General features: G+C 46.7%; 1 protein-coding gene and 1 long non-coding RNA gene across 6 annotated transcripts in view; one reads left to right on the top strand and one right to left on the bottom strand.

Moving 5' to 3' along the window:
* The window catches only part of LOC138580431 (uncharacterized), a 624,618-nt gene that overhangs the window by 331,669 nt on the left and 268,076 nt on the right, over nucleotides 1–24,873 (top strand). The window lies entirely within an intron of this gene.
* The window catches only part of LOC138580430 (filamin-A-like), a 456,077-nt gene that overhangs the window by 193,223 nt on the left and 237,981 nt on the right, over nucleotides 1–24,873 (bottom strand). For all 5 annotated transcript variants that reach the window (XM_069650971.1, XM_069650969.1, XM_069650970.1 and 2 more), the window contains exons 7-16: nucleotides 19,071–19,148; nucleotides 16,993–17,155; nucleotides 16,687–16,887; nucleotides 13,423–13,560; nucleotides 13,143–13,269; nucleotides 11,549–11,685; nucleotides 10,587–10,780; nucleotides 10,151–10,264; nucleotides 9,350–9,493; nucleotides 8,998–9,121 (exon numbers count right to left, since the gene is read on the bottom strand). In XM_069650971.1, the coding sequence (XP_069507072.1) occupies nucleotides 8,998–9,121; nucleotides 9,350–9,493; nucleotides 10,151–10,264; nucleotides 10,587–10,780; nucleotides 11,549–11,685; nucleotides 13,143–13,269; nucleotides 13,423–13,560; nucleotides 16,687–16,887; nucleotides 16,993–17,155; nucleotides 19,071–19,148 (1,420 nt within the window). The remainder of the gene's footprint in view (nucleotides 1–8,997; nucleotides 9,122–9,349; nucleotides 9,494–10,150; nucleotides 10,265–10,586; nucleotides 10,781–11,548; nucleotides 11,686–13,142; nucleotides 13,270–13,422; nucleotides 13,561–16,686; nucleotides 16,888–16,992; nucleotides 17,156–19,070; nucleotides 19,149–24,873) is intronic.

Genomic DNA, 24,873 nt, shown 5'->3' on the forward strand with positions numbered 1-24,873 from the left:
CGACGGCGTGTCAGGGTCCACCTCCTCGTCATCTGGGTCCACCAGGGTGTCCTGCTGGCACCCTGCTGGTCCGGAGCAGGGAGAGGAATGCTAGGCGCCGTGGGCTGCGGTGTGGAGACCAGAGCCAGAGGGTGCTGCAGAGCCTGTGCTGTGGGAGGCAGGGAAGCTGGAATCGGTAGGGGCAGCACTGGTGACAGGGGTGCCGGAGCCATAGGAAGAGTGGCTATGGGCGCAGGTGGAGTGACCTGAGGGAGCAAGTCCCCGACTGCATCCTGCAGGATGGCCCCCATCTGAGGGGTTTGCATAAGTGCCAGGAACCTTTCAAAGAACCAGTCTGAGGCAGAAGAGGTAGAAGAAGTGGCAGGTGATATTGACGGAGTGGGTGGGGGCTGCTGGAGCCGGAGCGCAATTTGTATATGCCAAAGTGGTGGTGCTTGGCCCCCCGGGCTCCTCCAAGACTCGGTGGTGGAGCAAAAGACCTACCCTGCACCTCAGGCCTGGAATGCGTATTACCCTTGGCAGTGTCGCTGGCATTGCTGCGTGGAGGCACCCCCAGACTTGGCCAGTATTAGGGTGTTGTCTCTCGGGTGTGTACCTGGTAAAAGAACCTTGCGGTCCCTCACCATTACTTCTGGAAGGATCTACTGACCCCTTGGCCGTAAGGCCGGTAGCTGGACTAGCCTCGGAATGTGCACTGGTGTGAGAACCGGAGAGGTTCCTCCTGCTCAGACGCTTCCTTGGGAAGGAGTCGTCCTTACGGGGTGCGATGTTAAAACAGTGGCCCTCCCTTCGGCCTCGATCTGTTTGACGAAGTTCTTCAAGTCCTCTGGAGGTAATCTTTCGAAGAGCTCACTCCACCTAGCTAGCCTGTTCTTCAGTGCACATGGAATCAGTGGATCGCATGCGGTACAACCCTCCCAGCCGTGGTCAGGGCCAAGACAGCGGAGGCAAAAAAGTGTGGGGGTTGGACGTAGGGAAGAGTCCCTTGCAGGCTAGACACCTGCTGAAGCCCGCTGAAGTCGGCATGCGCCAGTGAGGAGCGTGGCGCCAGAGGACCAATTACCTGAATGGCAAGAAAGAAGACAAAAAGATAAGAAATATCCGGGGAAGAGCATGTGGTATTACATGGCCAAAGTCAAACCCAGGAGCGCTGGTGAGACTGGCCCTTTCCTGTCGACGCAGAAAAGGTGACTGAGGTGTGGCACTGGAGGGTGGAGTCAGGGTAGCGCATGCTACCAGGGCCGCACCCCTGCACACTGAAATTGAAAGGGGGGAGAAGGTTTTCCTGGTGAAAAAGTGTCTCGTCCCTAGGAAGGGACAGCCATGCAGCATGGATTAATTTATTGAAGGTGCCAAGGCAAAGATTGCAGTGGGAGATATGCTGGTGGCAGCTGAAAACGTTTTATAGACCACCTCTAAAAGGTGTGCATCAGTTCAGACATCCGACACGCATGGCTAAAAAGTACTATGCAGTTTCAGGATGCTCAAGAGATGGGGCTGAACCTTCCCTTTGATGGAATTGTGCCGTTCCATGCCACAACAGAAGAACTTGAAGGGAAATCCTGACCATGCTTGTGCCCAAATCTTTAACCGCCATCAAAACCAAAACGCCATCCTTCTCTGCCCTTAAGGCGGGAAGGTTCCAGCAGCACTCCTAGGACAGAAAAATGCAGCAAGTCTGGTCTGCTGGTGGTCCCAACCAGGACTGGACTCTCCCCCCCCCCCCCCTTGTCCCCCAACTCACCATTCACCATCCACAAGACAAAGCAGTAAGTGCAGATGTCCCACCTCACTACTGCATTAGGTTAGGTGATCATGAGGACTAATTGATGCCCATCACCCGAGATCCCTTCAGGCCCTGAATTCTGACAGTTTCAAACTCCCTCTCCCGCTGGTTCCTCTTTTCCGCCTGATGGCAAGCTACTGGATCTCAGCAGCGGAGGGGGCCCCAGGTCAGAGAAAAGCCTCCAATTCCATTCCTAAACGTGAGTAAAAGGCCAATTCTCAGCCTATGCTAGTGCCTCCTACCTGCTCAAAGAATATGACAACAGCACAGATTCTGCCCTTCCTGCATAAAAGGGATTGATGTGCGGTGGCCGTGCGCATATCCTCATTTGGCCTGCTAGTTCGAGGTTCTCCATGGGCTCTGAAAGCCTCCAGTACATGGTCCTCCACTTTGGCCTCACCATGATTCTGTCAAAGGCCTGCTCACAGCCATGCTATGGAAGGAGAGCATCCAGATACCCTTACCTAGATGACTGGCTGCTGAGGGCTTCCTCTCCATTTCAGGCATCAAGGTTATGGGGATAGTTTTTGAACTGAGATTTGCACTGGTCTCAATTTGAAGTATCTCATCTCAACCCCACCCCTCCCACCCCCCCAGTGCCATACTCGTGCGGGACACCTGGAATGGGAAGCCCCAACTGCCGCCCCCCCCAGTGATGGGGTGAATTTGATCATGTTTTTGCAACAGGTTTAGAGCCTCCCCCCCGCCCTTCATGTTCCGATTCTCCAGAGACTTCGACCTCCAATCCTCTTGTGTCCTGGTGATCCTCATTGCCAGGCTACGCAAGAGATGGACACTGCTTCAGTTGCAGTCACTGGAAGCAGGATGTCCAGACCCAATTGGCCCTGGTGCCAGCCACCTTGGGACTTGAGCTCCTCAACTCCAATTTAAGAAATCCATCTTCAGTTTGAACTCCTACTTTGGACCCTTCCTAGCAGAATGGATGAGTACTAGTCAGCGTGGAGCATCACAGCCAGCCTTCTAAGCATATGACCTCTAGTCTGCACAAAAGGAAGCTGAAGGCCATGTTGCCAGCCCTTCAAGATTTTGAGCCATATCTACAGGAGCACAGTGTGTTGGCCATAGCAGAATAATCAGGCTGCTGTAAGCTTGCAGATGTGCTGTGCAGAATGACCAACACCATCTACGAGTGGTAACTCAACAGGGGCCTAATATAGGACTTTTTCAAATTGACAGCCCTCCCCTGATATTCTGAAAGCACAATATTTAATATTTGATGTACGAGTCTCTGGCACTTAATTTAAGGGAGACCCTTTTCTGCTCCCCTGGAAGATTGTTTTTCTATGCCCTTTACCTCCAATCCCATTATTGGGCAGAGCCGTCCACCAGTTCAGGAGAGCGCAGAATTGTAGGACTTAGCAAACAACCTCTTAATTGCAGAAGAAATGCTATATATTGAACATAACTGAGTGGTGAAAACTGATCCTTCCTCTTGTCCTGAACCCTCTGTGAAGAGGGACAGGCTTAGTAGAACTTTGCGCTTACCTTACGCTCTCAGTTTCCCAAGAACCTAGAGTCTATGTGAATGTAGAACAGAAGGAAAACTGGACCATCCTTCAGGAAGCTTGCCAAGAAACCACTAGGAATCAATACTGCAGTAAATGGAAGATATCACGGACCTTTGGGGCACAGCACCAACTACAAGCCTCACTGCAATGTTATACTTTCCTTTCAGGCCTGGTCTCAGTTTAGGAATAAAACTAGATGCTAGTCATACGATCGACTCTTACCTCAATTTGATCTTCACATGTTGCTAGTTACTCTTCATTAGGCATGAATTGATGTAACCCTGTGGGAGACTACACAGCCCTTGTCCTCTAGGTATTAGGTAACCACCTATTGGTATAGGTCTGTACTACACAAGTTGTTCGAGTGACTGAGCAGCCAGGCTTGTCAAGAGGGGTAAATGTGAGCTGTAGCAATAAAATTCACGTTTCCAAATATCACTTACACAAGGTTTCTAGTAAAATAATTTTTTTTAACGGTCAGTTTTAAATCAGCATTCTTTAAAAAAAGGACAATGTGTAGCAATCAAATGCCCTTTAAAATACTCAGAAACACAAAGCAAGTAGATACTCTTTAGAGATGCTTCCTACACCCTGAGGAGACTTCATTAACTAGGACAGTAATGGCATTTATATATCACTTGTATACTTTGTAAAATCTGAGGTTTGCAGAAAGGAAAGGTTAAACTGGTTCTCAAAGCATGTGAGCACTTTAAATCTTCCAATGAAGTCTAGATAAAAACCTTTCCCAGCAAATATTAGTTTACAACCAATGCATCACCTATGAGGGACAGTAAGAATCAAAGTCAAATGGAGTAGAAGAGTCTGCAGGGAGCCAGGACAGCCGAAGCCAATTGGAGCAAAGTCTATGGAGCTGAGGCACATCACAAAATTAGAGTTTGTTGAAGTAAAATCACTGTAGGGCCACAAGCTGTCAAACTTGTGAACGTTAGAGCCGAGATCAACTCTATAAATGCAGCCACTGCAAATCTCAACTGAGAAGCTCAAGTTACAGACACTAAGTACCCCAAGTCAGAACAGTGCCTTTGGATAGAGCAAGTGTCCAACTGGCTCCTGTCTAATTGCAGCAATGCAGATCCTGGGTTTCTGAGCCTCAGTCATGGGGACAAGCGTGAGGACGTCTGGGGACTCCTGCAGCAGCAATTCGATGGTCGGTGGCAGCTACGGGCTCTTTTAGGATCAGCAGCACTTCACGGTTTCAGCCCTCGGTAAATAGCACCACTGTGGATCTTGGACACTGGTTGGGCTTCCTTCACTCCTGCACTCTGGTGAGGTGACTAGCTTTGGTCCTCCTGCTTCTGGAGGGTCCTCAGGGAGACTCCTGGAGCTTTTGGCCAGCTTACAGACGTTGCATTCTACTACAGACCTTCTACTCTACCCCTGGCACTCTGTTCCTGCAGCAGCAAAGTTCGTCTCTGTGTTAGTTGGTCCCACTAACCAGAGGGAAGAAGTCGTCCCTTCCAGAGATTCGCTCGATTAGCTCAGAGGATAGCTCAGCGGCAACGTGCTCGGCTTGGAAGCAAGACCACATGGAGCAACACAGGTTCGATCCCCGGGTCTGCGCTTAGAAACCTCAGAGTATTAAGTGCATTATAAATAACCTATCATATCATATTAGAAAAGTGAGTTTCAGCACAGCAGCAGGGCCTCACCAGGCAGTTCAACAGTCCAGGAGGATGCAGCAAGCTTTGTTCAGTTTCTTCATCGGGATGTCCTTCCCAGTAGTCGACTGTCTTCAGTCCCAAAGCCCTAGCCTTTTAACCAGGTTTCGCCCATTCATGCATAGCCTAGCGGTCACTCACAGCATAGTGTCTTTGGAGGACAGCCACCAAATCAGGACTTGGTGCATTCAGGTTTCCCCGGAGACGAAGGACAGGGGAGTTTCGGGCACCTCCCTCACTTCCTGCCCTTCCAGACAATGGAGCTAGAGGCAGGTTTTAGCACTGAAGCCCGCCAAAGGCCAAATGAACAAAGGGGTCAAACCTGGTTTGGCGTGCAAAGTAAAACCCAACAAATATCTCAAACACAAAATGGCGAAAAAAGGAGACTGGGCCATTTTGACAGAATGGTCACCCAGAGGTGCAATACTTCAGCAAAGGGTTCAGTCTGCGGTAGAAAGGCTGAATGGTAGGAAAATGAAATCACTGCCAGCCATTTAAAGTCGTGAGGGTAACATACAAAAAAGTTACATGAGTAGGTAGGAAAAGGGGCTACTAAGTAACCCCGCACTCGGATGGTGTGTGCTGGACCCACAAAGAAAAGGTAAGTAAAGTCAATTTAACTTTACTATTCTTGGGAACTGTAGTTCACCCAAGAGAAGGTATTTAAACCTTACGAGAAATCTAAAGGATTTCTCTGTGACACTGCACTGAGGGTGCTGTGTGTCACCATACAAAAAGTAGATGCCTATGGAGTTTGACTCCAAAAACAAACACATAATCCAAATTAGGTCAAAACACGAGAGGTAGTGAGAAAAAGGGCACTCACTCCAGGGTTAAAATTAAAAAGTCCTAAAGTCCAGTTAAAGAGCTGGGGGTCTCGAAGGTTGAAGGAAATTAGCACAGACATTAGAATTCTAACTAACGCATTCATACACAAGCTCTTTGAACACATCACCTCCACATATTTCACTCTGCAGCTCTGCCTTGCGCCTAGCTAAAGAGCTACTAAGAATGCAGTCTTCCATGCAGACTCCACCGTAAGGAGCCCTTTATACAATTTATCAAGGATAAGATAGTTCTGTGCACGCAGACTTCTCTGTAGGGTAATGACAGTTACATCTCAAGAGCTCCCAGCCTTTCCTGGATCCCTCAGATTGAGAAGCTTGCATGTTCTGGATATGGCAGACCATTAAAATGTAACCATGGGTAAGAGACGTTCAGGTTGTTTGACACTTCTGGCAATACCCCCGTTGGTACCCAGGCAGCCAAGGCCACCAGCACCCAAAGGTGGTTTTACATTTTGGATACCCCCAGGATTCACTGGCATGGAGCCATCAAGAGACTTCACACAGTTCTGGAAGCACTTCTCACTGGAGTCCAGTTCCCATGCAGATCAGAGGTTTGGCCAGGAAGATTTGAAAAACCTGTCCGACTACCCCATAGGGAAGTGATCTGAACTTATTTTTCTCGACAAACATCTTCCATTTGTCAAGATGCATTGATGGTCCCGCAAACGTATGGAGACAAGTGGGGGGGGGGGTCATTTCTCCATTCTCCCTTTCCTCCATACATCACACCCTTATTCCCGCCAAGCGTCCCCGGCAGTGAATGCATGCCGCAAAAGGGACAGGTCATTGAGAGCAGAATCTCTCATGAGGGGCCTGCACACGAGTATCCCGGTTGGTTGGAGCAAGCTTTATGATCTGCTCGGCAAAACACCACGAGCAGTCCTTGAAAGGACACCCCAAAAGGTACAGTGGAAAGGGTATGAAGTACAATCACCACCTACTGTCAAGTCCAAAGATATTGAATCTGAAGGGAGGTTTCCCCTTCTATCAGCACACCCCCCGCACCTCCCACCAGATCAGCCTTCAGATTGTCCATTACAGTTTTGTACAACCCATTTCAAATTAGAATGTACCTTTTCTATACAAATTGGAGCATATTTAATGGAGGACGGTGTGAGCAAGTGACTTGAAATCACCAAAATGTGACAAGGCACTTGGGTCACTGGTGCAGCTGCTGCAAGCAGCTTTCACAAATGCCAGAAAGTGGCATGCCTGCAAACCTTTATAAAAAAAGGTAGCTGGCAAGACCTCTGAAAACAAGCTTAAGCCAGCATGCATCTGGGCTCACACTGCCCCATATCCCCACTACCTCCCAGCCAACGTCCATCCCTTGCGACTACACAGAGGTGGAAGGATCCAAGTTAATCTGTAGTCAAATGCAAGGTGTTATGGAGGGGACGCCTAGATTATAACAGTTCGCCAGTTTGGATCACCTACCCACACCATTTGAAAGGATTTCCCTGAATGCGATTACCTGGACATTTTCTCCTTCAAAATGAATCGTAGCACTTCAATGTTCTACACATGCATTTAGTTTGCACATTGCAATATGCCATACATGTGGTGCATAGTTCTTGGAGTGCAATAATGCAGTGCACCAATAGTTTGTCATGTGTTACGTTAATACATATCTGGGACATCACACATCCAAATAGGTGATAGCCCCCATAGCCAGCATGGGATATGGAATAAGTTATTCATATATAGGTTATGCGGTTTTATAATGGCGCCCTCAAGTGGTTGGATTTTGAAATTACAACCGTTATTTAAATGGAAAGTTTGTTACCCATGAATGCATTATCGATTACCCACATATTAAACTGGCCAGCCGGTCAATGCCAGAAGTACCAGACCTTAGCTTTATGGGAGTAGTAAATGAATTTGTGCTCCTCTCATGGGTAACCAGGTGTGAACCAGCAGCATAGTTGTAGAACTGTTGCCAGTTAAGCTCAGTGGGAAAAAGTAAAGCGGGCAGTCTGCCTGAAGCTGCAGATTTCTGCAGAGTATTGTACGGATCAGATGAAACTCCAATGCAACATGCAGCTTCACCACCCCCCCCCCCGTCCCCCCACCACCAGACAGAACAAGGCATTGTAGTTTGGAATCTGTACGACTCATGAAACACGTATGCAGACAGACCAAGGTTAACAGACGTGAACTGGAAGGAAATTTGTTAGGAGTCTTGCCTTGAGAATTGCATTTGATAAGCCTCAGACTTACCATTTATTATTAGGCAGTCAAGACCCTTACCCTGCCATGGGTGAGATTCGTCAGCATACTTGTGCAAGTCCTCCACTTTCATCTCCATCTGCTTGCGCACATGGCCCCCAGAAGGTAGGGTGGACAGTCAGGGTGGCCATGCACTCTATATCTAGGCAATTCATCTGAGTCTTACTTTACATTCTCCCCCCCCACCCCTCTAACTATATCTAATGCACTTTTATCATCGTCCCTTGACCAGTGATATACGCTTGACTGTCTCCTCTTACCCTTGTTTTCTCCCCCCCTTCCGAGCACTACCATGAACAGTCATTGACCTTTTATGGATAGTCACTTGTTTTTGTTCCTCTCCTTACCCCTTCTAGACCCCCCCCACCTATCCTACCAATCCTCGTCACTCTTGTACTGCAACAATGGTCAGGCATAGTAATGTTACTGCACATTCTGTACTGTTTCAAGGACCTGTAAGAATGTAATTATTCCTCCCCCCACCCCATGTTCCCTCCCTCCTTGAAGCGCTTTGAAACACGGTGTATAGTCTAGTCGCTATACAAATAAACAATCAAAGTCTTGCGGCTACAGTGGTCCTAAATGGGCATACCTTTGCTTCTCACAGGTGGGACTAGTTCTGACCCTTCCTACCACACATGAACTCTGCTTCCTCGCCCAATGAAGGCAGCCATTTCATGAGGGGTGCATGCAGCAGCAGCGACAAAGACCATAGTGTTTCGCACAGCAAACTTCAAGACACAAGCAAGATGGCGTTATGTTGCCCCTTCCCGTTGACCACTGCAGAACTTAGCAAAAACAACAATTACACCAGTTTGAGATTAGACTTCACGGACGCTCCAATACTCCACAACATGTGAAGGCTACACAATAGCAACATAGAAAAGCTTAGAGGAAACACCATGCCTGGCAAAGACAGAACTCACCCTGCCCAGCCTCTGCACAGTCCACAGTAAAGTAGGTGGGTTCATGAGCTTTCAAACCAGTCCTGGCCACACCTAGCCCATACACTTTCACTTTGTTGGGGTGGCAGCCAGCACCAACGTTCATCTGTGGACATAAAGGGACGATTAACCTCCCAGGCCCATCATATGACAGTGAGCAAATGTAGCGAATGGGGACATGGAAACTGAGCACCACCCTCCTCGCCAAGTTTGAAGAATATGTGCGATAGATACATCTATAAAGTATAGTACACTTAAGCTTAGTTTAATATTTAGCCCCCGTGCTAGAAAGCCAGAATAGGTGGTTAGCCCGCTGTAGTAGTCTATTACTTACCCTAAAGGGGCTGTTGGGAATGTTCACCCCTCCCCAGGACACCACAGCTGTGTGTTTCAGGGGCTTCTTTGGCTGATAGGAGCAGCTGTACGTTCCATTGCCATTGTCCTTTGTGGTTACCTCAACTGGTGTGCCGTCACCGTCCTGTGAAGAGATCACACCATGATTGCAACATTGTGCGATACCACATGAGACCCCCATGGTGGGATCGTGAAGAATGTTTCTCTCCTGCAACAATTATCCCGGTCAACTCATGGGATCCTAGACAGGCTTTAAGCCCCTCTACCCCGTCCCCCAAATGTCACCATCCGTGCCGAACCCCCCCCCCCCGGCCCCGCCACCCATCCCCTGCAGTGTTGCTTCCCACAATTGCAAACAGGACTGTTTCTGGGCAAAGACACCTACATGAGTGCAACTGTGATATAAGGACACAAGGAAACCCATCCATGAGGTTAAGTGCTCAAAGGCTAATTTTTAAGAGCCCTGCCATGGAGGACCTTGCATCCAGGATTTGTTGACCTATGCCTTGCAGTGCAAAAAGACCGGCTTAGCTGAGATTTGGTCATTTAGCAATGTGAGGATTCAATTCTATGATGGGGATGTTTTGAAAAGTGCTTTCCATTCACAAGGTCATATTTTTCACAGGTTAATAGACCCTAAAGGTAGCAATTTGGATTGTACTCTTCTTCAGCAGCTCAACAATCTTAGGAGCTGGGCCTGCAGTGTTTAGAGCCTCCAGAAGTCCACAGAAGTGCCATACACAAGGGCACTATTCATATGAAGAGATCTGGACTAAAGTACCTGAACCAGGGTTTGCAGGGGAGCCATCCCTCCATTTTTGGCATCAACCGTGAACTCTGCTGGTTTGTTGATTGCGAGACCAGTAGTTTCTATTCCAGGACCATAAGCCTTTACCTACAGAGACATGAAATGCCAGTTAACACTGAACAGTTTAGCCCCAAGCTTGAACGGATGCACTCCCCTATAAACCAAGCATGTCAAAAGGCCACTCTTGGTTGATGAAAAGATGCGTCTCTAAAAGGGGCACAAGCAAGCTGCCCCCCACAATGTGATTCCATACATTTCCAATACCTGATCAAAATGTCTCCAAAACGAGAGTAAAAAAAAATAAAAAAATAAAAAAAGCAGTGTTTTGTAAGGTACGTTTCACCCCGAAACTGCTAATAGTTGTGAATTAGAAATTGCCACCCGTGGTCTCTAGTTACAATCCAGTTACCTTCTCAGGGTAGAAGTCCTTGGGTGCAGGCTTGATCTCAGCCATGAAGGGGCTGTGCTTGATGTCCTCATTGTTGCACAGGACATGAACTGCATATTCGCCAGCATCCAGGGGCCAGTACCGGACATCACAGGACCCATCGCCACGGTCGTCACATTCTATCTTGGCTTGCGTTGGCCCTTCAACTGAGAAGCCTGCCCAAGGCAACAGAAATCTTGAAAAAAACATTCCATTCCTGCACAGCAAGGACTGGCTGTCCAAACCACACAATTTAAACAATTTGCTGGGAGACATTCATTATGCAAAAAAATATAATACATCACTGTACACAGTCATGCTGACCCAACCTTCCCATTCACTGTTCCCCTGGAGCAATTCCAACAGTCATGTGACATGGCAACCAAATCGACAGGGCCTTCTGGATGTCACACACCAGAAGGGCCGCTCATTTTAATTCAAGGATATGCAAGTAGAGCCGTCTGCATGGCATGTTTACAGTACATGGCGACCACCGTCAAGGATTTCAGCTTTTGTACTGCCGATTGCATGCTACAGTAACCCCAGCAGTCAAAGCAGCCTGATAATGTAGTCTCTGGTTCAGATAAAATAATCTGCAGAGCTTCACAAAAGGAAGGGTGGTAAATTCAGGCTAGAGGTCAAAATGTAACAATTCATTGTGAATACTGAAAACATACCAAGTAAACCAACAAAAAGCTAAAAGACTACCGGAGCAATTCATCATGGAGAGATCAGGGCAAGAACATAAACCAGAATGAAGAGGTCAGCATTATTCAGGACACTCAAATATAAACGGGTCAGCATGGGGAGTTGCTTATGCAAGTTTATTGGGCCAAAAAAAGATTTAGCCCAAATGGTGGGGAAACTAAATGTTCAATAGTTCTGGAGCCAAACAAACACTGGACAAAGGATTCCATGCCACTACAAAGAGACCAGGTACTTACCTAAAGTGCCCACATCATCACCAATGGCCTCCACCACAAAGTCAGCAGATTTTCCAACTACGCCTCCCGTCAGACCTGGACCCCATGCCCGGACTTTCTGGTTTCCACACTCTGATCCTACTTTCACCTCGAACGGGCTGTCACGGGAAAATGGGCAGTACGTAAGTATACATCAAAACGATGGCTTACAGCTCAAGCCACCACACAAGTCAATTTTCTAAACACAGTGGTAGCATTCCTTGTGTCCTGTCAAACCTCTTGCCACTGTCTTTAGAAAATCTAAAGTCAGCAGTTTATTCAAGAACATTTAACAAGTGGTAGTGCTCCACTATATCCACTAACAAAGTACATGGGTGGACCACCTTACATCACAGCTTGCAAGGTAGTGTGATGCCAGCATGTCGGCCTGCCTCCCAAGGATGGTTGGGTCTGGGCCTGTGTCCAGCATGCTGATCGCCTCATTTGAACAACAAAAGGGAGGCTTCAAGAACCATCCAGTCTTCCAGAAAGGAGTTCCAATGTGGCTTCCACCCTTTGCTCCCCATAATTAGCAAGTACTGGGTCTTAAAACTGGTCACTGCAGCCGTCTGCGGCAAAGTGTGGCTGGAAGCAGTCACGCTGCCTCTCTTGGTAGAAGAAATAAACATCCCTCTTGCACGGCCATTAACCATACTGCCATATAAACTCATCCTTCCTATAGGTCATCTTTGCCTCCTTATGGATCAACCCAGATCTTTTATAGACTCCCAAAGCTGTACCTAGAAAAGATCAGATGTATAGAGCCTTATTCTCAAAGGTTTTCGATGGAGCAAAGAGATGCCAAGGAGCACCTTAGATTCACATCTGTTGTCTTATGCCGGATTCAAAGACTGAAATGAGGAAATAGTGCCCAGAGCATCCAAGATGCTTAAACAAAATCAGATTAACAAAAATGCGCTCAAGGAAAAAGTAATGCTCCAGGCATCTCCAGATTTGCTCCCGTTTTACGCATTGTGAATCAGCCACAACAGAAGGTTCAATCTTAAATGCTCGGGCACATCTCGCAATTTGCTCCAGTGCAGATCTTTGAGACTCTGGGGTGCAGTATACCCATTGAAAGTAAGGGTTAACCCACTCCTCCCATTACAGTCAACAACCCCACTTTCTGTCTTCTGTTGCACCCCACCCAGGGCAGTATCGTGGCGAAAGAATGAGCGTTAAGGCTAAAAGCTGCCTTAGCACAACACAGACAAGACTAGATTCTACACAATCACTTGAAGTTAACAAAACTACTTTAGAGCAGTTTTGGCATGTCAGGATTCCTCTGCTCCCCCCCCCGCAAATGCCAAGTCAGCTACCACAGCCACTGTTCATTTATTAAATAGGAGCACAAAGCCATAAAGCCATTAGCTCAAGGTCAGGTTTTCAACGTTTTACCCTACCTATGGTCAAAGACGTAGTAAAGTGGGATGGCTCACTTTTCTTATTTTATGATCAAGATGGCCAAGGGAGAGCAAGTGCCAGAATGACTGGCCATATTGAAGGATGAAACCTTAAAAAAAAAACAAGCTTAATATTGTTGGCAGACAAATTATATTTGTAAAGGGGTCTTTACCTCCGGGGAATGTTTTGACCTCCCCATGTTATCATGACCGTGTAGGTTCCAGGAGCAGTCGGGTAGTATTCAAACCAGAACATGCCATCTCCCAGGTCTTTCTGCTTGACACGCTCCTCTGCACCCTCTAAATTAGAGAGTGAGAAAGTATTAGATTGCCAGCATCTGTTCAACCCCGATACACTTTAGTTATTTCGGTTAATAGTTTCACAACCTCAGATGACAATCGCCAGGAACAGAAGCATTGCAAGACCAAAGAGTGCTCCAAGACCATACTCACTGGGCCCCTTTACAACCACCTTCAGCTCTCCACTGCCAGCTCCTTGTGTATACACTTTAAAATCTGCAGTCTCCTTCACTCTAACACCTTTTGGCTGCAGGCCACGGCCAACAGCACGGCAGACTGTAGGGTTGCAAGCTGCAAGGGAAAAATAGGTTAACAGGACGGGTTCTATGGTCATTCCACCACCAGACTCAGGGTAAATAAGACCAGCTGAGCCAAACAGAAAGCAAAGGAGGTTTCAGTGGAAACTCAATAGCAAAAACAGGGGATATCACAAGCAACCACCCAAAACATTCTACCCCGCCAAAACAAAGATACAAGTACCTCCCACAAGAGGACCTTTAGTGGCGCAACAGCCTACCGACATGTAGTGGGATAACGTAACTGGATCTTGTAAAACTATCTGTTTGTGAAGCCTCTTGGCAATGGATCCTGCAAAAGGCACAGCAGTATTATTGGGAAGGGAGAGGCATGCGCCAATGCATACAGCAGAACCGAGTCGTGTTCTAGTTATTTGGGTTTAGCCATGTGTGCATTTCCAGAAGGGGCCAACACCACAAATTACCATCGTACTGGTTAGTTGGTATTATTTCAGCCCAACATGCAGGAGTAGAGTTGTGTGGTGCACTGTTTCTGGAGTGTTCCAGCAGGCGTTTTCCCATATTGTGTATATGGCTGACCAGTCTATCAGGGAGGGGACTACAGAGTTGGTTAGTTGGAATTGGTCAAGGTCCTGGATCCTCTTGGGACAAGACTGATATGGGGCAGGAGCGTAGGCATAACTTTCTCTTGGGCATGCATTTCCCCCAACTCCCTAAATGAAAGGCACAATCAAGTGCAAATGGTTTGCAGCACTGTCTGTAGCAGGTTAGTCTGGTGCATGTTTTCAGGAGGGTCATCAGAGCCCACAGCTCAAGGGTATGGACTGAATTAGTAGAAGGGCAAGACTAAAGACAGCCAAAATGAGAGCTGGGCAACTCCAATTCCAGCAGACAACCTGGCTTTTATGGAATCATTGAATTGGTCAGTCCTACTAGTCGAGGAGCAACCCACAGCTTAAGGCCTTCTCAGACTGGGTGGCAACAACCAGCATTTCAACATTATGAAGCTTGATGCTTGACTGGGGTCACGCTGTACAGCATCTTCAAAGAAAGGAGAGGTGGGAGAGAAACTGGCACCTATGCTCTGCACAACCCACAACACACCCATGCACGGACTGTGCATCACACTTTCACCTACCACTACGATGAAACTGCAGGAAGAGACATCAAGAGTTCGAGAGCTGGGCTCCTCCCACAGAGAGACTGAAGCATGACAGAAGAAAGACAAAGATTTGCAAGAAAGCAATGACAAAAGCAAGAAATAGGAATAACGAACAGTTGCCTTGCAGCTCGGAGCACCCCCTGGCAATAAGGCAGTCGCATTAGGGGCCAAGAACCTCAGACGTAGCGTTAGAACATCCAAGAGGGCATTTATACCGCAAATGCAGCCATACTAACTGTATTCATCTGGATTCTAAAAGACTCCATGGCAATTAACTGAAGACCGCCATAAAGTTCAGATAACAGAAGTCAGGTCTATAGGCAGAGACATTGTCGAAAGATTGTCCCTATTTGGCCAGGCTATCACAATTTCTGGCCATACTGAGGGCAAACAAATAGCTCTTGTAATAGTTGGTGAATATCTGAAATGCTTTGAGTTTCTGGATAGTTGCCTTTAAAGCACGTGTTGCAGCTAGGTGACCAGACTGATCACAACCACCCTGGTGGACCCTTCCAAACACGCCCAAGAAATCCTTGAAAATTCCTGGCTACTATTTCCTGGATATCTAGTTAGACTAGGCTGAGCTGGAAGCCACAACCACCATAACCTACTGCATTCATAGGTGCAGTTACCATTCCTCTGAGGATTGGTCTATGAAATTAAAACTAGCATCTGTTGCTAAAGGAAACCGAGACCATGAAGTGTGGGCAAATTAAATTCCATATATTGGCTTTTTCTAATGTCAGACAGCAAGACAATGATAGCAAGTGCTCTTTCGTGTCATTATGCTCAATTGGACATCCATGCCACTCCCATAAACCAAGAGGTGTTCCAAACAATACACCAGGATGGATTAAGATTAATCAGGAATGGGGCATCAAGCTAGTTAGTACCCTAGGCTGTGGCCCATCGCAGTCTCAAGCAGTTCAAATCAGGGTGTGTTTGAATTCAGAAACTGCTTCAGCTCATGCACCCGGGACACTACTCATTTCATCTGAAACTGGCTACCCTCTGATCTCAGGCCCTTGTCTCCCCCACACCTGCACTGCTCCCCCTGGCAACCCTTGCACTCCGGGACTGTTTCTGTATCCCTACAGCCCCTACTAGCACTTGACACCGGATGTCTGCACTTACCTGTGCACTTGCCACCAGTTGGCCGCACTTATACTATTGTCTCCATTTATTTTACTGTTATCTACTGCACTACCCCCTTCCACCGCCCTTTTCCCCTTCCCCTGCACGCGCAATCTCAATGTCACCTGGCCTAGTAGGATCTGTCTTCCCTCCGTTTCCCCTCCCTTGCCTCGTCGCTCCTTGAAACACTTGTGTATAGGCACGTTATAAATGCCATGTCACATCTGTGAGAAGAAAACCATGCATGCTACCAGTTTCATTACACCATTATGTAAACCAGTCTTCTGATTTAGGCAGACTCCACTGTGGACCAGGTCAGAGGCCCCTGCATCAGCCATGCCCAACTTGTGGCAATGCATCCGCTGGCGCATGATTATTACACAGGCCATATGCATATTGTACTAACTCTATCCCCTTGTACAGTGGGCGACTGCTTCACATCTAGGTCTGCACTATGTGTACGGTGCCAGGTCAAATGTTCGAATGCAAAGGGTCGAATCAAAAGGACCGAAAACCAAAGGGTCACATTTTTTTTTTCTGGGGGTCCTCCCCAAAACCCAGTTTTTGGTGCAAAAACTTTACTAAACGAAAAACAAATTTTTCAAAAATTCGACCCTTTGGTCATTCGATCCTTTTGGTGTCGAACCTTTAACCGAACACCGTAAAAAGCGGCAGATGCAGGCTGCTCCAAAAAGATTCTGGTCAGGGGAGCAAAGTTATTACACTGAAAAGGAAAGGAGAAGAATCTACAAGGCAGAGACAGGCAAGAGAAGCGCCACAACGGTCAGTACAAACTAAAACACTGCACCAGAAAAGTGGCAAGGCACTCTGAATACACCCAGGTATTGTGGTGAGGTGCATTACCTTGACCAATGGTTACAGTGTAAGGGCTCTTTGGTATCTGAATTCCCCCAAAGGTTATGTAGATGGTGTAGACCCCCTCTAACGTGGGTTTGTAGGTGCAGCGGTATGTGCTGCTGCCTTTGTCCTCCAGCTGTTTATCCACAGTATCTTTCTTCTCATTTGGATCCTGGATAGTCACATCCAGCTCACCTACTCCTGCTCCTTAAAGAGGAAAGACAGCATTGTTCAAAATATTGCCCAGCTTCCCAACATTTCACAATGCACTGTCAAGCAGCTGCAATGGGATTGGATGCTAAAAGGACATACCTGCAGTGAAGATTTCAAAGTAGGTGGCTTTGTTAGCAATGTTTCCAGAGGGTTCCAGGCCAGGCCCCTGAGCTGTGACCTTGCTGGCATCGCCTTGGGATTTATCCACGTTCACCTCAAAGGGGCTTTTGGCTATGTGCTGACCAGCAAACAGTACAGTGACCTAAAGAAGAGTGACCCAAAAAGCAGACCATCACACAAAGGAAGGGACGCTGTTCACAATCAACTAGAACTAGAGAAAGTAAAGTCTGCCTTCACACAGACTTATCTTGAGATCAGAAGGCCCCATGGCTTACTTTTATAGGTGGCATGCTTTCTGGTGTCATATCTGCATCAGTCTTCCTTTTTTTGGCTTGTGTTCAAAAGGGACGTTCCCTCTGCCACAGCAATGCTGATGTAGTGCCTTAGTGGCCCACATGGCCACTTAAGCTCCCCTTTTGGTTCTAGGGTGCTTTAATTGGCCAGACAGTGAAGGCAGCTGCAACTAAAGTCTGTTTCTCCAGGCGTGTAGTCACTTACTGCATTGAATAGCCCAAGTCCTTGCCATTAAGTTTTGGCCCACGAAGCATGACCAAAATGCCAGTTGTGGGCATAAGCTAATTCCGAGGCACCAAAGACCCAGAGTTTAAACTAGGGCCAACTGGCTTGAAGTCTGCTACACTCTCCAGTCTTCATCCTCTGTGGGTGGGCCAGCCCGTTTGGCTAAGTCTGGATTGGTCAGTATTCACCCATTAGAAACTGAAATGGTGTTTGACAGGGAGGATCTTCAGGGAGGAGCAGGCACAGGATAAGCTATACCATTAGGAAATGTAGGCGGTTCACAAGGGAGTAATATAGATCAGCATCTCCAACCACATCTCAGTCTTATATTTGTAATCTCCTGGACCTCTGAAGAATGAAAGATTGCTTAGGTCCAGTGTACCTGTCCATAACCATTTTGTACTAACTGCCGTTACAAAGTCCAAAAAGCTAGGTGGCCTCCAGCCATTCAGAGGAGACGGAGCAATACATATGCATGCAACTTTAAAGGAAAATGTTATAACAGTTCATGCACCACCCAGATTTCTCCAGTATTGGCACCCATGGACAAGGAGCAGAGTACCTTAAAGAGAAAATAAAACGTCTACTGCCCAACAAAACAACTCGGATCAAGCAGCGACATGCGCACAGAACCAAACCATACCACAAAAGAATATTCGGAGGCGCCTCATCCTCTCACCTTGCACCTATAACCTGGAATAGCCACCAAAAAACACAACACGAGAGATCACCCACTTAGAAAACTACTCAAAACCTGGCTCTTAACCCCATATCTAGAAGGAACGCCTATGTGGCACATATGCAGCGGAAACTATTTTTTACGGCATATCACTATACTAACAAAAAAACAGGTAGGTTAGGATCACACTAAGGAATTAGAGATCAGGAAAGAAGGTTATTACATGTCAACACACCTTTAGTCGAGGCAAAGCTAAATATCACCAACAGGGGAATGGGAAAAAAGGGAGCTGAATCCTGTAAAATACACAGCACAAATACCAGGTTGGGGACAATGTGTGCATCAACCTGGTACACAAGCCTCGAAGTAGTTCTGATGGAGACTTGCCACCCCATCAACTACATGGACGAACTACAGTGCCAATCCCATAGGCCGATCAAGCAAGTGGAACAGAAATGCAGGAACTAGGAGGCAAGAAAAAACCCACTAATCCCAAAACTCAAATTTCCCCATACATCCCACACAAAAACTCACAGCGCCACTTCTCCGCACAGCAAACTGCATGTACTCCACCACACTGCAACAAACATAACTCGCACTAACAGCACAGGAGGACCCACATCGATCCGATAATCTCACCAAGCTCAGCGCACAGTGAAAACCAAACTGAAGCTGCCAACAGGACAACCGTTCTCACATTCCTACCTCCACTTGACCCTACCACCACCCCGACCCCTTTTTCAGATCCACCAGAGCGCCTGGGGACCAATTCCGTTGGTGAAGGTGCACGGTGCAAATACCTTTAAGATGAACAGAATAAAAAAGCAGGCCAGGCCAGCACACTAGCAGTCATTCTTACCTTGTGCATACCAGTCACCTTCGGGATGTAATAGGCCGAGAAAGTCCTGTTCTTGTCATTGTTCGCTGTAACTTTGGCCTGTGAAGTAGTAAAAAAGGGTCAATTTCGTAGGGATTTCACACCGTAAATAGGCCAAGCAGACACCCGAGCCCAAGAGTGGCATACAAAGCTGAACGGCAGCCACCAGGGCACGGTTGTGAACACCCAGATTATAGAGGTGGTAAATACTTGCAAGATGCGAGGTCCGATAACCATCTTTCCAGGACAAAGGGAGCGGCACAATCAAAAACAGTAATTGGCTTACTGCACGCATAAGATTTTTCTGTTTTGCCAATGCTTAACCGTTTTACTTCCATGGCTAGGATGCAGGATTGTGCACACAGTGGTCTACGATGTATCCGCATTTAGATTCATGTATGGTCTCACTAACATGGCACTATATGCAACAACCTCAAAGCCTGCAGCGTTGCTTTGGAAGTATTGTGTACAGGTTGAATACTCACATTAAATTGGTGGGGGCTCCTATGTACAGAAGGACACAGGATACCCCCAAAGACGACTACTATATAAATACTTACTACATATCGTGATATGTGGAATTATATAAGTGGCCCAAGGGTCCATAAAGAAAGCAAATTCAGTGCTTCCGGTCAGAGTTACTGGATTTCAAATTTTATTTGTGGTTTACAACAGGGTGCCTGGATGGTTGTAGCAATTGGGGAGCAAGTAGGAACTTGTACATTAATATCCTCCAGGTAACATGCTGTAGCAGGTCCGGAGGCCAGCTGGGACCATCTTTGTGGGCTAGTAATTGCTGGCTCATGAACTTTTGCAGTTCGCCCAGAGGATGTATTTTATTATTTACATACACTAAATTAATACAAATGTTAATCTGAATAGAGGTTTGACAAGTTACTGCAGAGAAAAAATAGTGGTTACTAAAAATAAGTTTGGGATTACTTTATAACACTTTACCCATCAACTCTTTTGGAAACGTGGATAACTTAAATCATATGCATTGTAACATTTTTCTAACAAATAAATGCAAGTGAACTCCAATCACCTTTTTAACTTGGAACAAAAATAGTTGGGATAATTAATTCACCTAAAATCATAAGAGAAAAAAATCCCAGCAACAAAGGAATTTTCACTTAGTTTATGGGAAAACATCACACCTTTATTTTGGGCTATGGACATACTTGAAATTTGCATTTCCTTAAACTTGCACGACTAAATTGTACATGAGCTTAGAAAACCACAAAGATACTTGTACATTCATCATTTAATAGGAGCGAAACATTTAGATTTTAATGCAAGTAAGTTTTCATACACATTTCTGAATATATTCTTTTCATTTGTAAGACGGTCAGAACATGAAGTACAATACATTTGGTCAATTCATTACAATGGTACAATTGTGAATACATGGGCCTTTAATTTATTAGTCGCACTACGTGGTTCTCAAGAGTTATTCGGTGATATGGTCTCTAATTCAGCGAGGTAGGCTCTGAATGGTGACCAAATTATTTGACGGCCGGTGGGAGAGGCATTTTGTATAAAGCCTTCATTATTCACATATATCATGTCCTTAATCAACATTTCAATGTGGGTGCAGTTTTAGAATTCCAGTATTTGAGCATGTTCCTTTTTGCAACTGCACAGGCCACGTTGAATAACCTGCGCATTCTAACTAGGACATTTCCACTTCGCCAAACAGGTATTGGAAAGGGGAATGGGGACATCAAGGATGTCCTCTATAGCCTTGGCCACCTTCTCCCAGAATTGAAGTATGTGAGAGCATGCCCAATACATAATGGAACGAGTCGGTTTGTTGGGCAGGACATTTAGGGCAGCCAGTAGATACATCAGGGGAGAATGTATCCACTTTTTGGGAGTGAGGTGCAAGTGGCTCAGGATCTTGAATTGGTTAAATCTCAAGTTAGCAGTGATTGACACCGTTTTAAGTATTTGGCCCACTGAGTTTCGTCGATGACAAACCCAGGTCCCGCTCCCATACACCCTTCATGGAATTACGAGAGGGAGCGAGAGTTTGTATTGTTTTGTAAAATTTGGAGGTTCCACTGCTAATCCAGTCAGGTGCCATGGCGTTGGTCATAAATGGGCGAGTCTCTGGTTCACCCAGGAAAGGAGGGCCATCGTCTATGAAATGTTGCCCTCATTCTGTGATATTGAAGGGCCCTCAACGGTCCCTGTCCCAATTTAGTGAAAGTTGGCCAGTGACACACATTTCCTGTTGGGGAACAGGTTGCCTAGTTTTAGTTGGGCATGGGGGTGCCATGTGTTCCTGAAGGCTGGTCATACGTAGGGGCTATCCCAGTGAAACGACACAGGGGGCAGTGTTGCTGTAGGGCATATCAATGTTAACCCTCTTAAATACTCTGGACACGCATTTACTGTGGTCTTGGACGCTAGTTCATTCGACCTGGTTGTGTAGCATTGAGAGAATAAGACCAAGCGAAGATCAGTAGGGGAAGCAGTGTACCTTTCTACCTTAAGATGTAAAAAGTCGTCCGAGGCAGAGAATCAATATCTTGCATATTGGGCCTGAGCCGCCAAACAGTGTACTTTGCAGTGGTGTGCCGAGAGGCCTCAAGTTTCGCATGGTTTGTTCATCTTTGCCCAATTCATTCTAGCCGTCCCAACAAACAAGGAGACCATCGATTGCAATTTGGAGGAGAAAATCCTCCCAGGCCATATGGGAATGTTACTAAATAGGTACAACATTTTAAGTAGAACAATCATTATCAATAACTATCTGCCCATAGATTGATATTGGGAGGTTGTTCCAGATCTAACTGATGTAAATATAGTTTGAGATAGTTTGCATACAGGGATCAGTGATCAATGACACCGCAACGCCTAGATAGATAAATGTTGGGGCCCAGCAGAACCCATCAGATCATTGGACTGTGTCTTGGCAGGCATGAGGCAATTCAGATTTGTGGACATCTCTCATGACTGGGGCAAGATTGATTTGGGGTCACAAATGTATAGTAGGGCGTCAGCAACAGCGATCAGTTGGGGTGTGGCATTAATAGGAACGCATCTATGCAAGTGTTTAAAGCAAATTAATGCGGCTTAATTGTGAGGGCAAATAAGGGGGGGGGGGAGATCTAAAGGCATCCGGTCATGTGCCTCTGCCTAGGGAGAATTTATTCAAAAGGGTAGTTCGTTCGGACAGCGGCACTGCGGTTGGTGTAGAGAAGTTGAATATAACTCAGGAATTGAGGGCCGAACCCAAACTGCTTGAGAATTGCGAACATATATTGTCATGACACTGTCAAACGCTTTCTTGGCATCCAATGATGCTGCAATAACCTTGTTCGCTATTGTAGCCCAATTACATCCCAAGGCCAGTCTACGCAAGTTCAGGGAGGTCGATCTGGTGGGTATAAATCCTGATCAGGGTCTACCAAGTGAGTCATGAAGGGTTGCAAGTGGTTAGCAAGGACTTTGGCAAATAGTTTGAGTTGGCAGTATGAAGCTACTTCCTGTGGGAGTCTGGTTTGAGTAAAACAGAAAAGACCTAAATGATGGCGGAAGAGCCCCCGTTGTGCCTCGTACAATAATGCTAGGAGAAATAATTGTTAGTGGTAAAGGGTGCCTCTAGAGTTTTAGCTGCCTCTGATTAGAGCGGGTAGTGGGATTGCAGATATATATATATAATTGGGGAGATCGCAAGATATGGTATCAATATTTGTATACAGTGAAGATTAAAATTCGGCAAACACTTAATTGCAGGTTCTACCACACATTTCCCCATGTGGGTCACTGTGATGCTGGAAATGCATCGGAGGGACAGGGCCTCCGTATCCTTGTCCTTTACTGCTTTGTATCGTGTGTTCTGTCGTGTTTGCTGTGCAGGAGTTCATGTGGGACTCCTGGCGGTGCAGGTCTCTTTTGGTTTGGTGAACAGACCCGAGGGATACCCTTATGGCACCCATGGGTAGGGGTACAACCCTGTGCCCCTAGTGTATGTTTTTGGGCACCTGTGTGTGACCCACAGAGCTGAGTATGGGCTGGTGGCAGCTCCGTGCTGAACTGACTGGTGCCCTGAGCGTCCTCCATTTTGGTATGCCCAGGCCCGGTCATTGGAATTGGTAGATTCCTGATGGAGACAAAATGGCCCCCATGGCCTCTTGCCTTCCATCACCTGTTACCTTGATCTTTCCGAAGGCCCAGGAAGCCCTGCCTGTCCCTTCCCCCTGACTGGCTGTTGGGTGGAAGTTACGTATATGGTAGTGTGGGGAAGTGCTGACCAGACTGGCTGGAGAATTCTCAACAACCGTATGTTGTGGGTAGGCCTGTGGGTGGGACCTGGGTGAAGTAGTGTGTGACGAATATCCATTCTATATTGTGGCTGTCTAGTATCTGGTGGTTGACACAATGGTCGAGACAGCCCTGCCCGAAACTGGTATGAATGCAGCTTGGAGCGGTGAATGGCTCGGTACTTGTCCCAATACAAATAACTTGTTGCGAATGTCTGGAGAGACGTGAATGGCCTGAATACCTTGTGTACCCGATTGGTTGGCTGCCTGCATGAATGCCCGTAGTCGTGATTGGATGCTTGAGTACAACCCAGCGGAACGAATGGGAGATATATCTGGGGACCTCTCACTGCTAGGAATTGTGTTCGGAATCTGAAGTCCCCTACGACGAGTAACTGAAGCTTAATCTTGAGCCCTGCTGGACGAGAATAATTGCTGTTGCTCTCCTTCACAATCTGAAAGCTGTTGTGCTTCAAGAACTGACCCAGAGAGGACCTGTTAAGGTGCCCTCTTCCCGAGCTACGAGGGACCATCGTGCGCAGCTGATCTTTGCCTAGGCTCCCTGGTAGACAGACCTTCGACAGGCTGCCGACCCAATACAGTGATTGCTGCGGAACTCCAAGGAGAAGCGCCCGGACTATTGTCCACCACTGTCGCCGACCGCCGTCTGGAGCCGCCGTGCTCCCGTTGCCTAAGAACTTCATTGACCCAAGGTCGCTCTCGTCCGCATAGTCACCACTGTATCCTGCCGGAGAAGCCCGAACATGTGGAAACTAGAGGGTAATTTAACGACCCAAAAGGAATAGTCCCCCTCAAATCTAACGAGAATACAAAAACCAAAATATTCCTTTAGGTCATGCATTGTAGAACCCTGTGTAGTTTAGTGTCATAACCAGTGTCCGTCGTTGTAACATCTAGTAGTGTACAGCCGTTTATCATTAAGCGTGCTGACACCTGTACTCAATACATTTCTATTACAGACAGCAAACCAATTCTACTTTTTTATCAATAAAAAAAGAGTTTATTCCATCATTTAATTTGTGCAGTTCAGTTTTGTAGAACTTGTGTTATTAAACAGCTAGTAGATAAAGTAGTAGTGTATACAAAAAACTGTAGTTTCCAATTAGCTCTCCACTTGATCTAATTACAATTAAAAAATTATTTTACATCCTCTAATGACCTTATTCACTCATTCACTTTCTATAGATCCCGACATGTTTCGCTCCTTCTCATTCAAAATAGTTATTATGGGAGTTTCTTCAGGGGAACACTACATACAATAACCAAATTGCTATTACAGGTCTACCACAATTACACTGTTAAAAAAAATCAATCTTCTGCTATATCGTGATTTCTGCCACTCCAGTTGACATCTCGACTTCCAAATTAATGTTGCGTGATCATGCCTGTCTGCATCTCTGCCGGAGAAGGCCTGACCGTCGCGCGCTGAGGAGCATCCACTGGTGGGTTTCCCACCACCCAAAGACACCGACGACTTGACGCCCTTGCTGGGC

This window comes from Ambystoma mexicanum, chromosome 3p, assembly GCF_040938575.1.
Source record: "Ambystoma mexicanum isolate Mex_15411 chromosome 3p, UKY_AmexF1_1, whole genome shotgun sequence".
In the NCBI taxonomy this organism is placed as follows: domain Eukaryota; kingdom Metazoa; phylum Chordata; class Amphibia; order Caudata; family Ambystomatidae; genus Ambystoma; species Ambystoma mexicanum.